General features: G+C 32.4%; 1 protein-coding gene across 1 annotated transcript in view; it reads right to left on the bottom strand.

Annotated features, from left to right (window-relative positions):
- LOC113399702 (parapinopsin-like) overlaps positions 1 to 26,147 on the bottom strand; it is a 65,483-nt gene that overhangs the window by 29,780 nt on the left and 9,556 nt on the right. Inside the window, exons 2-3 of the mRNA XM_064217061.1 lie at positions 15,854 to 16,013; positions 4,176 to 4,371 (exon numbers count right to left, since the gene is read on the bottom strand). Of these exons, the coding sequence (XP_064073131.1) occupies positions 4,176 to 4,371; positions 15,854 to 16,013 (356 nt within the window). The remainder of the gene's footprint in view (positions 1 to 4,175; positions 4,372 to 15,853; positions 16,014 to 26,147) is intronic.

Raw genomic sequence — 26,147 nt, forward strand, 5'->3', positions numbered from 1 at the left:
ACAGTCTATGCCATGGTTGCAATATCGCGTCCCTTAATAAGATTCTGTTTAGAAATATTTTCGTAGAATTAATAAAGAAAACGATTATAATTTTGTGACATAAAAAAGTATTAAAAAACTATTTTTTTTTTCTAAAAATAAATAAATGCACTGAACCTCTTTTTAACATTGAAAAAATTAAATTTAGGAACTAAGATGTTATGCTCCACGTGCACAGGCACGTAACTACAGCATTACACTGGCTTCCTCACTCGGAACACAATAACGTAATGTTGTTGTGCTGTAGAACATCTGATGAGTAGTTACATGAAACCTACCTAGAAAAGTTACATGAAGACTAACTACCAACCAATTCATAAAACAGATGATGCTAAAAATTTGCAAACCTTTTAAAATATAAATATGTTCGGAATTTAAAAAATACAATGCATTCAGTTTTGTTTATGTTATAAAATTATAATCAATTCACCGCAAATACAGAATCAAAAAAATAATCAGAAACACAATTACATAATCATATTGAAAGCCTTTGATTCTAAGATAAGTAACCTACCATAGACTAGAAAACTAAAATAATTAATTCATTATTAAAAAAATACATACTGATTTAGTCCACGTGTTTATGTTTTTTGAAATAATTTACATATATCATAAATACTCCCTAAGTTTTTAGTAAAATCTTATTCCGAATTATTTGACAATATTATTTTAATGAAATTGATATATATCAATGTATTCATTGTTATTCGCTTATAATAATTTGCGTTTATAAAAGCCTTAAGTAACACAATATTATTGTCATCTTAATATATTTGGGATGGGAGGCTTTGCAACCAAATGCAGACATAAACTTTTTAGAAGCGATTTTTTTCGTTCCTTCAAATAGTTATTTAATATGGAATGATTTACCTTAATAGTAGTTGAGATAAGACACGAAATGGGGCCTGAATAAATGTAATGTCAGGAGATAAGCTAACACATTACATACTATTATATTACCTTAGGTAACATTTTGATAATAGCTGTTCTATTATTTACAATCGGTTTCCGTAAATATTTTCGTGATCCCTTTGGGAGAAAAACCACAATAACCATATCCCATAAAGGGGTAAAAATAAATAGCAATGTTATTCGATTCGTTGTTTATTTATTGCATAATAATTATTAAACTTCTAATAAATTAATAAAGCTATCGATTCCAAGCTTGAAACGTCTAAGATACCGTAACGTAAAATGATTAATTATAGTAAACAAAATTAGACAGTTTATATTCAAAGTTGGGTTCGCAATTAAATGAACGAAACAAAAAAATAGACGAAAAATTGCACGGACGAAAAATTCCGTGGAGCTACAATTGTTAATTACAAAAAATAATAAATAAATCTTGCATAGAGGATTCGATTGGACTAAATTCTCGAATTCGAAGCAAATGTATACCAAGAGCAATGCTGTAGGTTAAATAAAATTTTAGACATCATTGGAGATTTTTGTTATGCTCCATTAGTCCAAATACGAGAATCGAATGCGTTGAAAACCGTTTTCATTTTCTGCCATTTGTGGCCGAAGCGGAAGCCTTAGCCAAAAGTGTTTGTTGAAGTTGGCCAAAGCTGAAACTGAAGGTTCAATCGAATGCTGGTGATATTAACGAAAATAGAATACGTTTCCGGTCAAATGTCGGTTTTAAGTTACACATAAATGGAGTCAAATGAGGCAACATTAGCAGCCTGTAAATTTCCCACTGCTGGGCTAAGGTCTTCTCTCCCTTTGAGGAGAAGGTTTTGAGCATATTCCACCACGCTGCTCCAATGCGGGTTGGTGGAATACACATGTGGCAGAATTTCGTTGAAATTAGACTTGCACATGCAGGTTTCCTCACGATGTTTTCCTTCACCGTCGAGCACGAGATGAGTTATAAACACAAATTAAGCATTTGAAAATTCAGTGGTGCCTGTCTGGGTTTGAACCCGCAATCATCGGTTAAGATGCACGCGTTCTAACCACTGGGCCATCTCGGCTTTTTAATAAGGCAAATATTTACATAAATTATCCGCACTTCAGTGACTCGTAGTCTTTCACCGCTGTTTTATTTCTATGTAAAAGCTGTCAAACGGGGTCACAGGTGACTACTATCGCTCATGAAGATCTGCAACACCGGACGACGACAACGACTTTAGGATATTGTTGCAATATGTTGACTTATTTGAGTTATTCGTTTGCTTAAACTTTGCGTGGATTTCATAATTTCAATAGTTGCTAAATTAGCAACTATTTAGCATTAATATAAATTGTTTTATGGCAAAGTAATATATATATTACTACTACTTATATAAATATTGATAGTTCATAGTTATTAAATTACAGATCTTGACACATTGGTGGCATGGTGGATTGTAAAATATGTTTTGTTTATATCTGTGCGGGGGGTAATTTTTATGAAAAATAAGAAAATTCCATACAAAATTCGAACATAAGTTTGTTTGAGTTTAAAATATGTGAATTGTGAATCGTGTACGATCCTAAATCTCGTTGATCTCGTGTTCCATGTCCTCAAGAAAAAGCTAATAATCTTTGTACCAATTAGAGTAAATAGACATATGTATGTATGTTGCAGAATTTCAATCGACACTTCCAGTTTTACTCATGACGTTTCCCTTCAACCCAATACGCGAGCTATATTATGTATAAAATAAATTATTTTCGATCATTTTTAGGTAGAGCAGGTTTTGTTGACGAATACTAAATATTTAAAATTGAAATTTTATTGCGAACATCTTTTCATTGTTGCTCCCAATAGTTGTGATCGACAGACGCAATTTACTATTCGCAGTTCAAAGACCAAGTTGACCCGCACTCTATAATTTTTTTCACAAAACTTATCACAATATACGTGACTACAAACCTAATAATCCATAAGTATCTTTAATAATTTAATAATTTTCTGGTTTGACATGGATAAATCCGAGTAGCAAAAACTTTTAATCTGAATTTTAATAAAGGCAGGATAACTTTCAACATTATAAATTGCTTGTACCCAGCGAATGAGGTTTTGTAAACGAAATTATGGCTCAAGTATCAGAGTAACAATTAGTTCACTTTTTATAAGATTTCTTGAGCTGGTTGATTATTTATCACTCTAATTTAAGCAACAAAGTTGTCAATCTCAAGTGACAATCTGTAACATACAGCGCGACTCTGTAGGAATTCGCTTCGCATCTCACTCGTGAAATGTTGACAACCGGTGACAACTTTGACAACTTACGGTGATATGTCATTATGATACGTGTATGTTATAAATTGTATAAGTATGAAAATCAATGTCACATATCACATTCTGACATCTCCCGCACGAGTTTCGAGTTTCGTGTTAGAGAAAACTATGGTCTAAAGGTCTAGGGATCGAGGTGGAATATACTCTACGAATATTTTATATTCAGACCTTATTATAATATGCATCTTCAAGAACTCCCTTGCAACTATTTAAATTGACACAGTCCAAAAAAATTATACAACTAGGAAATAAAATAAAGTGATATGCTTCTTTTTTCAAACCCGATAAACTGATATAGATGGCCTGTATCTAAATAGATCACAATTACTCAATTTTCTTACGTTCCCCAAAATATGCATAACATGTTTAATGTAACATAACATTATCTTCTAGTACCTCAAGACCACAAACTTGACAGCAAACGCCCTTTCAAGTGCAGTCTACTGTTCGTCCTTTAATCAATTATTATTGTTTAGGGAAAACAATTGGGAAATCTTAGACACCTGCCTTCATCAGAGAACTCAAAGTAATTTTATATCTTTGACAATTGAGATTTATACGAGACTTTGATTAAGGCGATTAAAACTTATCTTACGCAATTATCTTTTCTGCGAATTGATTTAGTATTTTCACATAAATTTAATATTTAAATGATATATTCTTTGAATTCGTTCAATTTACGTAAAACGAACTGTATTTTGAATATTAATAATATTATAACTGTAACAGATAATATTATGTCTAGTATACAGTTAACAATAAGATAAAGCGAAATAATTTATAATAATTAATTTTGTGTCTTATAAAATTTAGCTGAAATAAACAGCCAGCTTACTTTTATAAAAAAAAATCTAATGTTAGTCTGCAGTATTACACGGATTATAATCATATTTATTCTTAAACTGACCTTATATTGGCAGCTTCATTCACGTAGTTTCCCCATCCCATTAAAGGTGGCGTGGTCAGCGCTAGGGAGTAAGTCCAGATGAAGACAACTGACAGCGCAGCGCCTTTCGAAGTCAAATGCCTCGAGCTGAGCGGTCTGGTCACCATCAGATACCGCTCAAAGGATATAACTGTGAGGGTTGTGATGGATGTTATACCTGTAATGAAAACACGATGACATTGTTATATTTCTACCGTAGCTACTTCTATGGGGTTACCACGAGTGGATATCTTTTTTTGATATATTTTCCTTCTTTTATCAATTTTAATTGTAATTATATGGAAAGATTATAATAATTCTTAATATAATAATTTCTTAATAACTTGATGTTAATTGATGTCGTACGATACGAAAATCTGACTTCCTTGGACGCTTTAATGGTTGAACTGTATTTATGAAAATTGGCAAAGAATAAACTTCAACCTCAAGTAAACTCAGAGCCTTCTTTAAATGACTCCTTTCTTCTTTAACTGGTCCTTTTTAAATGCCTTCTCGAGGTGTATCAGAGAATATTTGGCGATGATGAGTAGGTAAAGAGCTACAAAATCTATTCTAATCTCAGTAGTAATAGGTCAAGAAAAATGGTCGGGCCCAACGGTGTTGGTGTAGTTTGTGTTTGAAATGTGAACATTAATTTATAGGTCTTTCGATAAATAAGGAATGTTTGTTAGTATATGGTTTACCTGGTTTTTAAATATGGAAAATTGTGTCATCGTAATACGTAAAGATAAAATGTAATATATATAGCAACAACGACTAAATAATATCAGCAATGTTTATTAGCTAACAGGGGCTTCTTCTCAACACGATTTGGACACTCTATCTTCAAGGACTCTTGGTCAACATGTTTTCCCAAGATGTTTTCCTTCATAGCTAAAGCTAGTGTGATCGAACATTTTCGTTGCACTCCCTACCACGGATAAAAGGGGATATGCCTTCAGTACAAGTAATGTGTTGCCTCATTAGTGGTCAAACAGACCTTGAAACCAAACGGCGCTGCACGTTTCATTTAGTGCAAAATGCTAAATGTTAAAAATGTCAAATCGCTAATGCAAAACAAATTTTATAAAAATAGAATACAAATCACTACCGGTGTACTATGACAAATGTCGTTTGTTATCACCGGTCGTTAAGCAATTAAATTAGTATTTTTGTTTTTAAACAAGTTTTAAACTTATTTTAGGCGGGCGATTTAACGCTACGATGTTCTTAATATTATAGTGAGGTAAAGGAGTGTACTGAAATTTTATCGATACATCTATTACTGCTACTGTTTTCCTCGTATAAATTTCTTAAATCGTTAGTTATTTCAAGTAGATGTAATTGTTATAATCTATTGATTTCTTAATAATTCTTTATAAAATAACATATCATTTTATAAAAAAATAAATAATCTATTCAAATATTATTATACAAAATTTAATGAATGTAAATATTTTAATTAAATATAGAATTATATGTTTTAAACAACAATATATTGATAATATTATAAAAAAAATCTACCTAAATGTCCTTAATTGTATCTGTATGCATTGAATAACTGTAGTCTACAAGAGATAACTCCGCACAATTTATATGTGTATAATATACGAAAATGTATTAGTGTTGTAATTTTTAAATGTATGTGTAAAGGTTTTGTTAAATGTGTGTCATTCTTATACATTTGTCTTTAAATTAGTTTTTTAGGTGAGAAATGAGCGGCGACACTTGGACTCATAGACTCTCAGTATCGCAGCTTTCTAATGATTTTAAATAATCTATTAGAAAAAATTTGCATCATGGTTGGCACATTTTTGAAGGATTTTGTCATAAACTAAATTCCATGTAGGCATAGCTGGTTCATTTATTTACTTGGTGACACGGCTTTGTGCAAGCCTACCACCCACTCATCCGATACCCTACCGCTAAACAGCAAAACTCCAGTTTGAATGGTTAGTGAGCCAGTGTAACTACAGGCACAACGGGCATAGCATCTTAGTTCCCAAGGTCGGTGGCACATTGTCGATGGAAGGAATGGTTAATATTTTTACAGCGCCATTATCTAAGGGCGGTGGTGACCACTTACCATCTGGTGGCCCACTAGCTTGTCCACCTAGCTATATCACGAAAAAAGTTAGTTATAAAATATAATGTACCGATATATCGATATATCGATGGATGTCCAAATACCCTCTCTATCGTTAAATCTTATTATCTTTTTTTTAAATATGATATCTAAATTCAAATTTTGACTGACAGTAAAAATTTATATTGACAGGAGCTAGACTATAACCAATTTTTTTTTCTATTCACTCACGCAGGCATTAACAAATATAATCTCATACGTATTTTTTTTTTTTGCTATCCTCATTCTTACACTAGCAGACTCCACGCGTTGCTGTGCCTACGAATTATGTTGTATGATAATGTGAAGCCAAAAACTTCTAAAATATGCTCAATATAACGGTACAAAATTTCTCTCAAAATATTTAGTGGTTTTTTACGTTAAAAAAAGAACATATTTTAAATTAATATACATATACAAGCTACACCACATTAGTCATCTCACGCACACTAAGACATCTTGTACCAACAAGCATCACTCACACTAAAGCAAGCCGATAATTTAGCATGAAATGGCGCGCCTGTGTGTGTGAACAGATCTATACGACCTTTCACGGTTATTATAGTCTAAAAATATATTCAATATACAAAAAATATTTTCAGTAGATATAATTAATACAAGAAAGGCGATGTGTTGTGGGACAGCAGGTTGGAACGAGTTGCTTTCGACATTCATTATGTATAAAATCACAAACAAAATGACAAAAATAAAATAACAACATTTCAGAATATGTAAGTGACAAGAACCTCTAAAACACGCTCAATACAACGGTACAAAATTTCTGTCAAAATATTCAGAGGATTTTTGCGTTAAAAAAAAAAAAATTTAATTAATAGACATAAGCCACACTACAGTATTCATCTCACGCACACTAAGACATCCTTGTGGCATAACACGTCCTTACGTGACGATCTCTGCCAGTTCACTCCACTGTAAAGCACGTTAAGAACTTCGTTCTAAAACTTCGTTCAAATAATCTTTTAGACAAAAGTGGCGACTTGCGATCATTTAAAATTAATGCAAAATAAACATAAATAAAACTAATGTATGATTAGCTATCAGAGAAGCTTCGTCGTTTTTGGATTCACGATCAATTTACCTAATAAGCCAATATCAATAAAAGTAAAGTTAACGAATTAGTTACTATTAATTTAATAAATGTATCAAGGGACTACTTCATATAATATATTGAAACAAATTATATTTTGGAAAATAAATACCGTGAATGCCTTTAAGTAATTGACTACTTTCCAAATTCCAATCATATAAACATGGTCGTTACGTAAAGTAAGTATGGGGGTCGGCGACATCTTGGAATTTGGCACAGAAGAATCGGCTTTTAATCATTATATATTAAACTTACTTTTAACATTAACAGCCAGTACATTTCCCACTGCTGGGCTAAAGCCTCCTGTCCCTTTGAAGAGAAGGTTTGAAGCATATTCCACCACGCTGCTCCAATGCGGCTTGGTGGAATACACATGTTTCAGAATTTCGTTGAAATTTGACACATGCAGGTTTCCTTACAATGTTTTCCTTCACCGCTGAGTACGAAACGAATTTTAAACGCAAATTAAACACATGAAAATTCAGTGGTGCTTGCCTGGGTTTGAGCCCGCAAACATCGGTTAAGATGCACGTATTCTAACCACTGGCCCATCTCGGCTCTTTTTGTTTTATTTATATAGTATAGTATAATTACGTTACATTTTGATCAATAATAACTATTGAAATCAAATCTCAATTTACCAGTTCAAAAGATTACATTATTTATATGAAAGATTTATGTTCAGGTCAATGATGTCATTTTTTGCCCCGAGGATCGGAATTGCGATTCAACGGGGAAATGTTGCTAGTATTCTTGCCACCATTCCACGCGGTCAATATTTATTCCGTAACTATTTTTAAGCTATATTTGTATATATTTAAGGACAATGTTAATGATTCTTATCTAAATAAAGTATGATGGATTATAACATATTAAAAATACGTACAATATACGTCTCGGGTACCTAAACTACTCACTTATAATTTATTAATATAGCATGAAATATTATAGTTAATCTGTTATTTTATAAATATAGGTCGGTGCCGGGTACTTATAATTGAACCCAAATATTAAATTACAAATACCAAATAAAAAATTTACATTTTTTATTTTTGCTTAAAATTCAGCCGCGAATAGTTCTTAATAGTTCTCTAAAATCATGAATTAAGTCAATTTAGTGAATTTTTCGATTTTTTTTTACTACTATTCGCACAGTTTTCTCACCTCTGGTATTTGACTAAAACATGTACATTGCTTCCCTTGATACTCATGCAGCCAGCAAACTATTCTTATCACATATTATGAGTTGTGTGGTTTTATTAAATCCACCAAAGCAAATTGGTCCGCATTCTTTATCAACACGTAACAGATATGTATACAATTACATGTGTATATGTGTATATACAAATGACTCACGGATCTGACACATGTTGATGACCTCCGTGGTCGAGTAGTGTGTACACCGGTTTTCATGGGTACGCTACTCTGATGTAGAAAAAGTTCATTAATTTTGTATGCTGTCTTGGGTCTGGATATTTGTGGTACCGTTGTTACTTCTGACTTTCCATAACACAAGTGCTTTAGCTACTTACATTGCGATCAGAGTAATGTATGTGATGTTGTCCAATATTTATTTATTTATGTTTATATACAAATATGTGTTAGGATAGCGTATTGTAAATGCGGTTTTTGGATTTTTGTCACGGAAAATGCAAGGAAGCGAATCCGCCGCTGGAAGTATGTAATTAAATTATATCAGAGAGGCGAGTTAAAAAGTCCCCAAGTTTGAATACGGAATACGTGAATATATTCTATTAAATATTTATAGACTTTCCATGTTCTATCGTGATGATTTACTGGTTGAAATTCTGTCACAGTATGTACGTATATCTGTCAAATAAACACCGGAGTATTCATATTGAAGCGGATGTTTCTAATGTAAAACAAAAAGATGGATGTTTTAAGTAGGTTTTACACCCAATTTGAGCACGGAATACGAAACCATTAGTACAATTTAATGAATCTTATAATGGTACAGATTATTATTTTTGCATAAAAATTGTTACAAATCGGCTTTACTGATATTGTATACGAACTCTTTTTAGAACTTTTTGTGTAGATCGATTTCTTTCTCGCACCTATGTTGATTTTTTAAAGATTTTTGATTTAAGATTCACTTAAAAAGCGCGCCTCTCCACTTTTATTATTGGCGTGCATTAGTATGAGTGAGTGGTCTGATATCACCTGATGGTAAGTGGTCACCACTGGCCATTGGTGCCGTAAGAAAATTTAACTATTACCTACATCGCCTACGCCTTGTGCCTATTATACTGGCACTTACCCCTCAAATCGAAACACAACAATACGTAAATATTGCTGTTTGGCGGTAAAATATTTGATGAGTGGTTGGTACCTACCCAGGCGGGCTGGCACAAAACCCCTCAAGATGATACGCGCGATGAATGAACGCACCTTCGTGATATATACGTAAGTATATTGTATTAATGGTTTTAAACTACTCCGCGAAAAAATACATACAAGATAATAATAATAAAATGTATTTCCTCATATTTTATCCATGATGTAAGTTTAATTTCTCACGGAAACCGCTTCTTTAGAGGTTAAAATAATGTAATTATTACTAGACTACACTCACAGAGACTCTCAAAGGGAAATTACGCAGGTTCCTCGTGTTAATATTAATATATTTTCTCTCAGCAACACTATGGAGGCTCATATTATACTAATCATGCAGCTGGCTTTTGCCGTCTTCATGAAATATTCACCGTATTTGGACCCATTAGGTTATTAATTTGAAACATTGTTTCATACTTTAATTTTTAAGATAGTAGTTTTAAGATTTACACGTGTTTTTTTCTTTGGACGTTGGAGCTGCTCAATCAGTTGTTTGGTTTCGGTATAACCCATGGGACATACATAGACATGCGTAGATTCACGGATGAGCACGCAGTCTACACGCAACCAGATAATAGATAGGTCCCGCCCTTCAGGGCTGCAGAGGCGACGAGAGCAGATATCATCACTACCGTTAACGCACACCACAGCTCGTGGTACAAAGAAATGTTCCAATTTGTGCCCTGGGTAGAAAAGAAACGTGGTATCTGCCCGAGAGGATATCTGGGTCTCGGTAATAAAGAGCAAGGCTTGTTTAAATAATGTTTGTAAACCGCTTTGTTTCGATATTGCATATGTCATAATTTTCGCTCTAGAATTTAATTTAATAATAAAACATATCTATAATTTTGTAAGAAAAAATAGCGTGTAAAACTGGTTGGTGTGCGATAATTTCAACAAGAGTTCTTACAATTGCCAATCAGTGTGTGTGCGTTTACTTTGAATACATTACAAGTATATACAAGGGATAATATATTGGAAGTTGGTGAAGTGTGGCTTAATTGGATACAAGATAATTAACTTTCAATATCTCTCCGAAGTTCTCCTTATATTATAGGAAACTAGCTGTGCCCGCGGATTTATCCGCAGTCATTAACTGTAACCAAGTCTTATTGTAACTGAAATAAAATAAAATATTACTTTTGGATAAACGATAGAACATATTCAGATATAACTGTTACAAACAAATACTTTTTCATAATATTATTTTGCACCTACGACTCGGTCCGCCCGGTCCACACTAAAATACTTTTTATTGTTGTAATAAAACATCCCTCCTCATGTAAGTAGTTGCTTTCAATAATTCCTATAATTAAATACCACTTAGAATCTTTCTGCCATAATTAATTTAACTTTAATAACATTGGATTTTCATACAAACTATCATCACCTGTCCTCCTGTTCCTATAAGGAACCTACCTGCCAAATTCCAAATATGTAAATTTTATAGTTACTGAGATTTCGTGACTAATCAGTGTAGGGTATTTCGCTTTTATGTACATAGATTACTAAAACGATGTACTTATAAATACGTTTCGCTTTATATTTATTTATAGCTCAGTCTATATTGGTCCGGTTTGTTTCTGCAAATAATGTCAGTATGAAAATCTCAGCGGGATACAATGCAAAACAGAGAATTCGTTTGATAATTGCTATGTCAGGCTCTATTAATAACAAACACAGAAGTTGTAACGATATAAAAAATACTCAATATTTATGACCGATGAATCGATACAATTGGGTAATTTCATTCTTCCTTCAAAAATGAAAACATATCAAAACGTCATTATCAGGAGTACCCCATGTAGAGATACCCGATCGGAAACCCGGGTGTCATAATCCGAGCTTAAGATTTTGTTGTTAGGAATATATATAAACAGCAATTGCATCACTTGTATGATTCTTGGGAAACAAATCCACACATAAAAACATTTTCAGGTAAAGTCAAGCGTTGGGCATTCACATAAGACCAAATGCCAAAGTGATGTCTAAAAAATCGTAAAAGGAGTCAAGCGAATGACTGTGTATACATATACTAGTCGTCGCCCGCGGCTTCGTTCGCGGTTTAGGGGTCGGTTGTGGTTCATGTGCTAGGCAAAAAAGTAGCCTATGTCGTTCTTTGGAGTTCAAGTTTGCTTCATACCAAATTTCGTCAAATTAGGTTCATTGGTTTGGTCGTGAAAGAGCGACAGACAGTCAGACAGACAGAGTTACTTTCACATTTATAATATTAGTATAGAAGTATAGATTTAATCTCATATTCTTTAGCGAACTGTTGTCTTTAACAGTTTATAATTTGTTATTATTTTATGAAAAGTTTAAAATGCATTAACAACCGTCTGGGTAATTATGACTTTGGACTACTGCACTTCAGAGAACCTTAGAATATAGCTCGGTTCATAGAAAACAAATTTGAATAAAAGTCTTTCCAATGAATTACATTAATTTCACTTCTGCCTTCTAATTTATTTCACCTACAGAAACTATGCCAATGGATTATCCACTCGAAGTAAACTAGTGTCTCCAGAGATTATATGAGTTACTCTTGCCATAGAACAATCGTTGAGGAGTGTTTATCTAGGTATTTTTCGTTATTAACATTTTTCATGTTTCCAAAAATTGATCCGAATTAAAATTTAATTTTGTATATTCATAGTATTTAAATATGTCCGCGAAAAATATCTTATTTTGTACCTTACCTTTTAGTAGTAATACGTACCCAGACGGGATTGGGGTCTCATATATACACTCTTAATAATTGCTTGAAATTTCAAAACCCTTTTCAACCTTACATATTACAAACCATTTATCGAAACATTAAACTCAAATTTAAAACAGTTAAACAGACACAAGCCTCTTTAGTATGACCTTGTACCAGACAGACTTATTGACTGGCTTGATCTAGTAGTGGAATATAAAGCCGCATATTCCGAGGTCCTGGGTACAAACCACAGGTAGGGGCGAAAAAAAAAATTCTCTTTTTCAGTTGAAGAATTCTCAGTAGCATCTGGAAGTTGAAAACTCCCTTACCTCGGAAAGCATGTAAAGCTGTTGGTACTTCACCTGAACTCTTTCCGGTTATATCGGATTTGCCGTCTCATCGGATTTTGAGAGTAAGGAAATAGAGTGCGTCTGTGTTTGTGCACACACCTATGCACCGTATTATATAATATGTGCATAGTAGGCTAGTCTCGCCTGAGATAAGTCGCCGTGCCCAAAACTGGGCAGGACGAAATCATCATTTCCGACAAAATATTATTGGGTATTTATTGGTTAAAACGTTTGAATAGTAATCGATGATCGCGAATTTTATTTTATAATTCATCGCATGAGGTAGCCTGCATGTGTCAATTGAAATACTCAAAATCAAAATATACTTTATTCAAGTAGGGTTTTTAAAACACTTTTGAATCGCCATTTAACGAACTAACCTAACCTAAAGTTGTATTACTCGTAAGTGAAGCTACCACCGGTTCGGAATGTAGATTCTACCGAGAAGATTCTACCGGCAAGACTCAGGTACTCAGTAGTTAGTCTTTTTCAACATTAAAAAATACAAAGTTACAATACAGATACAATTATATATGTATATAATATATCCTGTCTGGAAGTCATCAAGTATGTGCCAGACACCAACTAACATTGGAGCAGCGAAGTGGAATCTCAAAACCGGGAGAAGGTTTCTATTAATGTAGTAATATAATTTCAATATGTAATGCTAGACAATTTTTAAATAATAAACTTCTAGGCGAGTCAGCTTTGTTGCTGAAGTACAAACTTAAGTTAATACAGCTTTAGAAATTAAACAATTAAAAGTAATTGTTGCTTCATTGAGCGTAACGAAATGCCTGTTTTGTAAGAAGTTAAATCATGTATCGACTATTTATAATCATTATTAAATTTTAGCTGCCGAAATGGTCCTGTGGTCCTGTGGATCACCTTACCCAAAGTTGTGGGTTGAAACCCGGGAAAGCATGATTGAATTATATATATCCCTAATTTGATATTATAATTTATCTCGCGAGGAATCCTACATCAGTTGGATGGAACATCTGCCACGTCCCATGCCAGCAATGCTTGAAATAGCATGGAATAATCTCGTAAACTTATCCTCAAAACGAAGATGTCTTAGCCCAGTCGTGGAACATTTATGTTATTCTTGTTATACTATTGTTAATGAACAATCCTTATAATATTTTGTGTTCATTACAAAATAGTGAATTTATAATGACGACTTTCGTGTACGAGTCGATGTAGAAAGAAAGCTTTCTATGTTGTCTTGGGTCTGGGTGTTTGTGGTACCGTCGTTACTTCTGATTCCAATAACACAAGTGCTTTAGCTACTTACATTAGGATCAGAGTAATGTATGTGATGTTCTCCAATATTTATTTATTTATTTATAATGCTAATTCTGTGTTAATTCATCATACATTTTGTAATTCCACAGTGTGAATTTAAATCCGTTTAGATTAATTAAAAATCGATTGATCTCCTGTGTATAATTTTTTTTTTACCTTTATTCTAATGAGTTAGAAAACCTTTTTATAAAACATAGGTATATATGATTTACAAACAAATATATTTAAATATGCAAAACAGGAAAACAAATCACACGAATCATAATTGCTTTTTTAAACTCGATGAAATATTGAAATTTGTGTCAATCAACGGTAATGGATGAATTAGACGATACATAGGGACAATCCTACTAACTTGTATTGGTTATGATAGGATCCCGGTTACATTGCGATCCAACTTTGACCGAACCGCAACTGGATCGTTTCGTTTGCAGAATAAGAAAACGATTCTGTTTCGATTCGATTGCGATAAACTAACGATTTGTTAGAATTGGGGCACAGTTTTTACGATCAAAGTCTATTCCTCCAACTCGAGATGTAGATGTGGTGATCTATTTATTTTTGAAACTTTGTCAAAGCGTATCGAAAAATACAGTTCTTAAGCAAAGGAGCTTTTAAAAAGAATTTCCGAAAAATATTTATCCAAATCGACCAAAAAAGAGTAATAAGATTTAGATGATTATATCTATGTAAATGTAATAATATTCCAGAAATCTTGTCGCAAATGCCAACAAAAATATCTACAAACTTACTTAATTGGAAGAGGAAAGTTACGACGAAGAAACTCTTGGAATATGAACAAAACATTATTTTTTTACATTTTTTTATTGACTGTCAAAATTTTGCCGACGGATCGAATTGAAAGACCTCAGTTAGAAGGAAAATATCAAAATAAACTCAGTGAACTTATTGTTATCTAATCTAATCATTATTTCTAACAGTATTTAAAACGGGATATTTACCATGTTTTTTATTTTTATTTGGTGGAGCTCGATATATCGACATTATATACGAATGTCTTGATCACGACATAATATCGAGCTCTACCAAATACAAATTAAAAAAATAGTAAATATCCCGTTTTAAATACTCGTAGTAATAAAAATAATCATGTTAATTTAAAATCTTACGTAGCTAATTATTTAATTATCCATAAAAACCAATTTTAAATTAAATTGAAAGAATGAACTGTTTGAACGAAGCTACTATACATCGAATACAATCGAACCGGACTACCAATAATTCAATTCTCTATTGAGATTGATAATTGTATTTCTCGAATCGGAGTAATAAATTGTATTATGCAGAGTGCTGATGTTTTAAAAGTGAAATGACATACATAATTATATGATCGGTAATGTTGCTGTAGCATTATAATCTAAATTCAATGAGTCATGAACGACATCATAGTTACACAAGCTGGTTTTACTGCATATGAACGTCAGCAGCGTGTTAAGCTAAATATTCTAGATAAATATTGGGGTATAGTTACGACTTGCATTCTGAGCAATGTCTGCACGTATCAGGTGAAATTATAATATACTCACTACACGAATGTTGAACAAGCTCTAATTTATTCCCTCTCGAGAATTCCCTTTCCCAGCAAGAATATATTATCGGCAAGCACTTTATGTTACAATCAAACAACTTGATAGTTGAACAGAAATAGACAAGTATTGATCATTTCAAGTAGGCTGAAAATCTTTAACTTACCAAGTAAGGCCATGAAGAAGCCGTATAACACGCACATGGTGTGTCCAAAAATCCACCGATGGAATAGCGCAGAGATGAGTGTAAGTGGATTACCGAGCACAGATACCGAGAAATCCGAGCATACGAGGTTGAAAAGTATGATATTCAGCGGTGTCCATAACTGTAAAGAAAAAAAAAATTAGGTCATCTGGTACAGCTTATATGAAATAATATGCATATATTTCTACGCATTCTAATTAATAAAAAATAAATGTCGACGAGCAAGGCCCTTTTATTAGAATTATTTGATGCCTGTGGATTAGAACTGATTAAATCTGTGAAGGTGTTCTTCACCGCTTTTTATGATTTGATTTGTTTTTCTTGTAAAACGTTATCCAAATTACGAATTCGAATCAGTCGGTGAAATGTCTGGTGATTTTGATGAGTGAAAAAGTGTTCTCCTTCATAACTCTTGTTTTGAGAACCCTGTATGACGTATACAAATGTCTTCTGGGGATGGAGGTTTGAATTGATTGATTATTAAAATTAACTTACAAGAATGTATTTTTGTGACAAGTAGGTTTTCATTTGACTGCTCTCATATAAGATGGTAAAGAGGAGATATGTTAAGGAGATTTACTCGTGCAATAAAGATACTCGATTTTAATTGGTCAGAAAACATTAACGTCATGACACTATTCTAACGTTTGGTAATCTGTTAACGAAAACGCGAAGGAGAAAAGGGAATACTATTTATTCCTTGAACAAAAAAGGACTATAAGCCGATATATACATATAAAGTAAGATGTACCACTGTGCAGGCCCGTCTGGGTAAGTACCATCCATTCATCAGATATTCTACCGCCAAATAGCAGTACTCAGTACTGTTGTATTCCGGTTTGAAGGATGAGTGAGCCAGTGTAACTACAAGGAAAAGGAACATAGCATCTTAGTTCCCAATTTTTGTGGCACATTGGCGATGAAAGGAATGGTTAATATTTCTTATAGCGCCATTGTCTATGGGCGATGGTGACCACTTACCATCAGGTGGCCCATTTGCTCGTCCGGCAACCTATATCATAAAAGAAATAAAATAAAGAGACATATACAAGTATATATATATACGCTTTGTAAGAATTTGCTTTACATCTCACTCGTGAAAAATTGACATTATTATATCCTATAAATTTTATAATTTTTATTATAATCATCATGTCGTCATCAAGATGTCGCATATCACATGTGACATTTCACGCTCGTGTTTTGCCGTAATTTTTGAGTTTTGTTCTTATGGAATATCTCTTCTGGTGCTAAATAGATCGATCAATCATGAAAAAAAATTTGAATCTACTGATATTATTCGTGTCTGCACCATTTTACATGTTGGCGTGGTATAATTATATTGTTGTCCTTCTAAAAACGAAATAGTCGTTTAGTCCCGAAAAAAGTGTTTGTTTACTCGACCAATTAAGGAAACTGGAAAATTAATTCTATTATAAAAAAGTAAAAAATGAAGCAGATAGAAGATAAACATTACTGTATTGATGTTGCCAGTTAAATAAAATAAAATAAAATAAACATTTTTTTAACGAATATATTTAAAAACAACAGCCTGTTGTTAAAGTTTATTTTGTTTTTTTACTAAAATATGTTTTTTTGTACAGTTTATTTTTTCAAATAGGTATATATTTTTTTTATATAAAATGAGCCATACACAAAATATGATAAGACTTGATTGACGCGTTGTTCAAGTGACCGAAATATAACTAGATACATTATACATTATACGGCTTAGGCAGTAAGGATACTTAAGCCTTTCTTTTGTATTTGAACGGCTTTAACAAAGGCAAAAAAAGAACAGATTGCTTGAAAGGGATGATACAGTACGAGAGTATATAATAAGGATCTGACCAGAGATAAGAATAAAAGGAAACGAAATATAAATAGGTATAATGAAACTACGTTGAAATGTCGTTTTAGAATTTATTAAAGTTAGTATTGTATCAGTGAAAGTATACGTATACGTATATGAATTTTTGAATACAGGTGAGCATTAAGAAGATTTATCAAAATTCATCTCTTGATAGCGGTAAATAAGGCGTAAATTGGGGATGAAAGTTTGTATGGAAATTAGATATTTCTGATTTAAGAACTATAAAAATTAATATTTAGGTTTATTTTAATAAGTGACAACAAATATGATACGGTTTTTTTAAGACATCACCTAACAGTGTAAAGATAAAGAAATACTTAAGTTTGTATGGAAATTCGTCAATATAGAAATTTCATAATTTTTTTACCAAAAACATTGATCTTTAAAAATAGGGTGAGTTTGTGTATAATGTATGCGATGATACACGGTATCCCATTAGGTACAGGGCTAGTACTAATATAAATCTAAAACGAGTTGCACCCCTTCAGACTCAAATATTGTCCTTCCTTTTACATTATAATAGAGTATACTTTAAATAGGTTACAGTAAATAAACAAGGCAAGTTTTATAGTTGAATTGACTTTCTATAAAATGTTTTTGCATACTGTGTACAATTGTAAATAGTACATCATTAACCTTTGCCTACAAAATGTTACCCAAACGTGAGACGCGGCAAAACAATTTCGTCCCATAATCTGATCCAAACCCGATATCGAATAACAAAGGTAAATCATTATTTCCAACACTTCCTCCGGTTGTTTGGTAGAAAATGATCTTTGATTCCTTGAGTTCCTGATTGCGCATTCGATATATAAAATATCATATTAATAAATAAGTAAATTCAAGTACATGGTATGAAATATATAAAATATATTCGATAGTAAGTTAATCCCAAGAATCACACTTTAAAGGAAAAAATGTAACATTTACATTGTCCCACGACTGGCCTAATGCCTCCTCTATCTTTGAGAAGGCTTGAAGATCACATTACTCAAAGTGCGGGTTGAAGGACACATGTGAATATGTGGCAGAATTTTATTGAAATCAGGCACATGCCTTTCCTCACGATGTTTCCTTCAACGCTGAGAACGAGGTGTATTATAATAAATTAAACACATGGAAAATTCAGCGGTGGTCTCTTGGATTCGAACCCGCAATAATCGGTTAATATGCATGCCTTCTGACAACTGGTGCATCTAAGCTCATATAAATAAGATTGCTTATTACAAATTTATTGCTTTAATAGCGTTGACTTACAACATGTTATATAAATATAACGAATTGATTGCTTACGTCATAATCTACAGAAATTATACTAGGTATTTAATGGTAAGGCTTTTTGCAAGAATGCCTCCATCCACTCATCAGATATTCTACTGGTAAATATAAATAGTTAGTAATTTTGTGTTCAGATTTGAGTGAGCTAATGTAATTGAGAACAGTACTTTATTCCAACATATTTTCTTTTAATTTAATAACTTACTCCAAATAATTATTTTACACTGTTATAAGCACGTTTAAATGAATATTAAAAAGTCATTTTGTTTACTTCCACTGTCGCGAGTAGTTCTAATTCTTCAAAGAAAACTCGTTGTCCGAGTCTATTCTACAGAAATGACGCTTTAGTGAATGCTTTTAAACAAATTATTAGTAATATTACGAGACTAAACTACTGTCAGTTTTGACTTATTGTGTAAAATATTACAACATCATTACATGATCATCAAATCTAATCAAACATACAAACATCTAAAATTTTGCACCTATTATTGTACAGAAATAAGTGGATACTTCTTAGCTATTTTTATATTATGGCTACGTAAGCTTAACATTTTCAGAGACAGTACACTAGACACATTAGTTACGTAACAGTTAATTAGCTCTTACGTCAGCTATAGACGTTTACTGTTAGCGATTTGACAATTTAATCGGCGGTTTAGCGAGTACTTATCAAACAACAACATCATAAAAATTCCCCCTCGTATTTTTTAAGACACGCCAAAAAAGTATACATTCAAAAAAATATTCAATAATTGAATAAATATTTTACTTACAAAATAACCCATTTCCGAAAGGTTTCGAAAGTTGAACGTGTTACAGAGGCCTCAATAAAAGGTTCTATTTTGTAAAACGACTTTTATTTGAAAGAAGTAATTACGAAACAATTTGTATTACGATATTCTTAACAAATTTAACAAGATGAATTAGATTTTTTATAATTAATTGTTGTTTCTATAATTAATTGGATATTTTGTAATTTATATTTTACACCACAAATGTGATCACAGCTTCAAAGTTTCAACGCTTGAAGAGAATAACATTTTCAAGCGTTTTTTTTCGTTGAAAGCGTCCATCAATCTGTTTGAAATCAAAATTGATATACTTTGTGTATCAGTCAAATGCGAAATAACTTTAAACTAAATGCTTGACATTTTGAAATACGAATATTATAATTATCCTTTGAAAACGTTACAATTCAAATCTGAAACTGAAGTTCAAACAGTAAGATTTCTGCCGATGCTCTGGAAATGTTCGGGTATTTTAAACAAATGAAAATCATTTGTTTAAAATAATATCCAATTACCTTGATTTTCTTAGTGTGAAGCAGCTTTGTTTATTTGTAATCAGTGAATACACGTTAAAAAATAAAATGATATAATCTTATATGACACTGTGTTTCCATCGAAAAGAGTTTATATACCTATACATAAATATCCATACTTCGAGGAACGTTAAAAAAAGGAAATACGTTAGGAAGGTTTACCGTTAAAAAAAGTTCCATGCCGTATTATAAAACATTGTTCTATTTATGAAGTATATAAAGCATTAATATATAAAGACATGAATTTACATTTAGAAACGTATGCGGTCATCGCTTGCAATATATTTTATATAGCTCTGCTTTAGCAAACTAAACGCTTAACTGAATTACTAAATAGGTACATATATTTTAATTGAATTAAAAATATTTTTTTATACGAATAAAAACATTTAGAAATAATAAAAAAATAATCATTACCACAAGATATGCTAACAGCATATTGATTTTCTCGATAAATATAATGTATCAACCCTCGTTTCTAGTAATTTCTAGCAATAATGACACAAATATATTTTAGTTATATATCTAAAAAAATAGTATAGTTGTATTTAAACCCGGTGATTCAATGTTTAACAAATAAAATATAATATGAACTGTGGTCTAAGCTCGGGATTTCACAGTAAGGGGGGAACGAAGCTATTATTGTAAATAAAATAAATGACATACGTAATTGAGATTTAGAAAGAAAGAAATAAAATAGTTAATTAAAGTAGTTTAATAAAGTACGTTGAACATATTATGTTTACGTAATGTATCGATATCAGTTCTAAAATGGTGTGCAAAATTTCAGTTGGTTGTTTGGTTCAGTTTTGATGAGACTGAGTTATGAGATTTGGTTGCATAACAACAATGCTTACTATGGTTGTCTTCCGGTTTGAATGAATATAGTATAGGTTGGAGGCGCAATGGGGATATAACGGATTGTTAATGTTTTATAATGTCAATTTGCAGGGTATTTGCCAGTTTGTCTAGTTAATTTAATAAAAACAAAAAATTCTAATTATTAAAATAATGTAAATGTGAAATGTATGAAAACTAATTACGATATCCGCCATAAAGATCTAATATGTATATTTATTTTGCACAAATCGATGGAAAATTCTGCCAATCAATGATGTAGAAATAAATATATTATTTATCTATGAGTGTTTCAATTAAGCTGGTGTTATAAATAAAAGCAAATGTTTATGTATATTGTTTAATGAAAACATGTTGTATTAAAAATATGAAATAATTCTATTTTTAGGTCATTATGAAATATAAAGGGAACTTATAAAGGCGCGCCCGCAAAAGTTTTCTAGAAACATATAATATTGTCAAAGGGGAGTTATGAGTGTGTATAATACAATATATTTTATTATGTAACGTAAATTTGAAGTTAATTGAATTACACGAATTCAGCTCCAAGCGATCCTTCAGACCGTAACCAGTGGTCTATCTCAGTGACTACAGTTATATAACTTTGTATGAATTTATCATTTACAATTACAAAAAACACCCTTCTCTAGTTTCTATAAATCTACATATAATACTGACATATTATATACAAGATTTCGCCTTCGTTTTCGCGTCTAAGGGTCGGTTGTCAGGTTAGGCATAAATAGCAAATGTCCTTTCTTGGGGTTCAATTTTGCTTCCTAAAAAATTTCATAAAATTCAGATCAGTGGTTTCGTCGTGAAGGTTATATATATTTTTTTATGTTTTGAGTTTTTTTTTAATTTTGTAATCTGTTAATTCATAATTCTATTGTGTTTTGTTTTTTTTTTTGTATTTATATATTTAACAAATATGTGCAATTTATGTGTGTGTAAATAATAGAGCAATGTCGCTTTGTTGGCGGGCGTTTTTCCGAACCGATACGACTTGGGAACCTTCAAGAAAAGAGCGTACTCTTTCCTGAAAGGCCGGCAACGCACCTGCAAGCCCCGCGGTGCTGCAGATGTCAATGGGCGGTGGTAGTCACTTTCCATCAGGTGAGCCTCCTGCTCGTTTACCACCTCAATTATAAAAAAAAAAAAAAACTGCACCACAGTTGTATACTATCACAGTTGTTATCGTTCACAACTTGTTTTTATTCAATATGGCGCTTAAATAAATAAGGTTGCGCTGAAGATGGGCGCGTGAAGATGGAAGGTTCATAAACTTGTTAATAAAACTTCGTTTTGACATTTTGAGTGCGGCCGAATTTAGTAGTACCAGTTGGAAGTGTTACGAAACTTCTACACTTCATCCCTATATCTGACTTTCTCGCACCGTCACCTTTTTGTTTACCCGTCAGCGCCAACAGTACCGTAATTATGGCATAAAAGTACCGTAATAATTACGATTGGTATTTTTTAAAACATAGCGTATTTGTTATATGCTTACAAATATTTGTAAAATGTCTTAGAAGTTCATGAACTTTAATTACTTTTTAGTGTGTTTTGATTTTACTTTAATGGGAAAACTTTTCGTAGCCCAGTATTCTATACTTCTAAGCATAACATTCTCGGAAATTCCCCTGATAGCACAAAATGAGTTTAGAGGTATTACGCCAACGATTTAAATAACTATAAACTTCTTTTATAAGCTTCTAACGAAGTCCATCTAGATAAATCTTTGACATGGAAACATTAGTAACATGGAATTAAACATAATGAAAAAATATATCCAACCATCAGATAAAAAATACCACAAGATAATCGCCAGATTTTTAGCTAGCACGACTGTATAAAAAACTGACACACAGACAAGTATTTCAATATGCCAATTTTGTTTGGTATTTTCAATGATAATTCATAGTCAGTTTTTCTTAATATGTAATAGCATTTTTAGGGTTCACTTAAGCGTAAGCGGATGAGCAAATGTACCACCTTATGGTAAGTGGTCACTTACGCCAATAGAGTTTGACAATACGCCACCAAGCTTAGAAACTAAGATGTTATGTAATACTATTAAATGCACCTTTTACTATCTGGTAAATAAAGATTTTTTTTAAATAAAATGGTGCTCAATATTTAGATATTTTTTTTCTATGTTACTGCTTAATATTACAAGCTGAATTTAACCTAATCGCTCGAACTCGAATCTTAATCATAAGCTATCTTAAGAGTTCAAGCCCACCACTGTATTTTGATGTGCTCAATTTGTGCTTAGAATTAATCTCCTTGTTTCCCCGTAAAGAAAAGTATCGTGAAGAAGCATGGATATGTTGGTTGCAAATCTGGCACATTTGTATCCACCAGAATATTGGAGGGGGAATAAGCCCATAACATTCTCCTTACCTATAGGGAAGGATGTAGAAAATTTATTTTACATCAAAGCTAAAGAGGATTGCTTAATATGTCCTTCTCACAATCGAGTTGTTACTAAGTCTTTATATCAATGCTTTAAACATTTTAATAATATTTTAAAAACTTCGTAAACTTCGCGCATGCGTTTCTTACATGAGATAAACCTGAAACCTTTTCGCACCAAACACGTTTCACTAAATCGTCATAATTTGGAGTTGGCTGTTGACGGTCGACAAGTTGATAAGGGTCTGACTTTTCTTCCATTATTTTCCGGTGTTAGTATTCGTTATTCTTGAATAAACATGTATTTCAGTTTTGTAATGTTTTTTAAATCCTTTTTTGGTCTTTTGTTACTTATTTCTAATCCGATCCTTTTTTTATAATAAAATAGTTGCGCTTGTCGAGAATTGACCCATCTGATGAGAAGTGGTCATCACCGCCGTTAGGCAGTGACGCCATAAGAAATTAACCATTTCTTACATCATCAGTGCGGCTGTAATCTTGGGAACTCAGGTACATCCCTTGCGCTAGTAATTACACTGACTCACGGACCCTTTGAACCGGAACATGATAATACTTAGCATTAATGTTAGGCGGTAGAAAATTTGATGAGTTCCTTGAATCGTAAAAAACCCATAGGTGTGCGATTGGCCAAACCCCAATACGAGTTGCTCGGATAAGTCAATAAAACATTGGCTATTTTTTGGATATAAACTTTTCAGTCCAAATATAAACTACTGCATTCGTTTGAGCTATAGATGAAATTATATTATTTTAAATTATATATAATGTAATAATATTAGACATATAATAATAGTCCTTCTGAGTAGGAACCACCCTCTCATCACATAAACTATCGCCAGAAAACAGTACTAAGTTTTATTGTGTTCCAGTTTCGGGTGAGTGAGCCCGTGTAACTACCGACACAAAGGATATATCATCTTAGCTCCCAAGGTTGGTAGTGTTTTGGCGAGGTAAATAATCGGTAATACTTTTTACAGTGCCATTGTATATGAGCGCTGGTGGCCACTTACCATAAGGAAGCCCATTCGCTTGTCCGCCTGCATATGCAATATTAAAAAAAACATTTAAACTAAATAGACACTAATGCCATATTTAGTGACAAAGGGTGTTCTTGCGGCACCCACCTCTATATTGGTAGGGCTCACACCAAGTAACCAGTAAAATTGTGAACCAGTTAAAATATTTTTTTAACCAAATATATTTATTTAAAAATAAAAATATAATATTATTTTTATAAAAAAGATTCCTTAGTTTTGCACAGATATTATTTGCCATTCTTACAGCTTACGTTTACAGCAGACGTCGATTGCCTTTAATGCCCATTAACTATTTATATAAAACGCTTTTCGAAACAATAACAACATCATTCAGACACTCAAGCTCTATTCAAATCTTGAGACGTTAGAGTTAGAGATACGTTAATATTACAAGTCTAAAAGAGATAGCTGTCAGTGAAAAAAATCACTTAAACTGTCCGAAATACAGCTTGCGCTGTGGGTGGCCGTATGCGTAAGGGAAGTCTGTTTAGACTTACGCCGTAACGCGTTACGTAACGAAGCGATTTACTCTCTCATAAGAAGTTATCACTTCAAAAATAAAAAAATGACAGCTTATATCTGTGATAAAACGTAGCGAGTTCTAAAGTTTTCGATTCGATTTCGTATAACAAGAATTTGCTTGTTTCAAGCATCACTAAACAGCGAGATTATTTTTATCTACTTTTACAGATAGAGCAAAACATTATAAGGTTAATAGACATTTCTATTTGATCTGATAAAAAAATATTAACCGGTTATAAATATAGAGCCACGTGAATTTTCGTTATAATATGCCTGACTGAGACAGACACACGTGACCTTTATTAGACTTTGGTAGCCTGAAGCTTGTTGTTCTAGGACTGCTATAGACTTATATATTAAACATATATTAAATATATTTTAGTCCTGTATATTTATAATATGTAACATTGCATAACTATTGATCACTAATATTGAGAAAGTTTAGAAATAGATACATCTTATTATAAATACTAAAACTAGTTACCCTCGTGTGAAGTAGGAAAGGCGGGGAGTCTGATCAGGTGTTCAGTTGTGAAGTTAAATACCACTAATATTAATATGGTTTTGTTTTTGTAATTCGTGCCTTCCTCGGTGGTGAAAGAAAAAAAGGAAGCTTGAATTTGTCTGTCGTGTTTGTTACAATAGAGCATCGTGGTGGAATACCATACATAATAATAGAACAGAAATAATTTATTAAGGAAAATAGATAGAGAAGGTCCAGTAAAACCTAGAATATAGCAATCAAGAAACAAGTTACTAACAATAGTAACAATTCGAAGTTATAAGATAGATTGGACCGACAATAGTTTGCCTCGGGCACAGCTTTATGCATTCATCCAAAACTGTTTGCTATAAACTGTGCACACTAATAACATAAAATGGTAAGTGATGTAAATGTTTGTTCATTTTTATCCCATTTCTTAT

Source organism: Vanessa tameamea, chromosome 15 (assembly GCF_037043105.1).
Source record: "Vanessa tameamea isolate UH-Manoa-2023 chromosome 15, ilVanTame1 primary haplotype, whole genome shotgun sequence".
Classification (NCBI taxonomy): Eukaryota; Metazoa; Arthropoda; class Insecta; order Lepidoptera; family Nymphalidae; genus Vanessa; species Vanessa tameamea.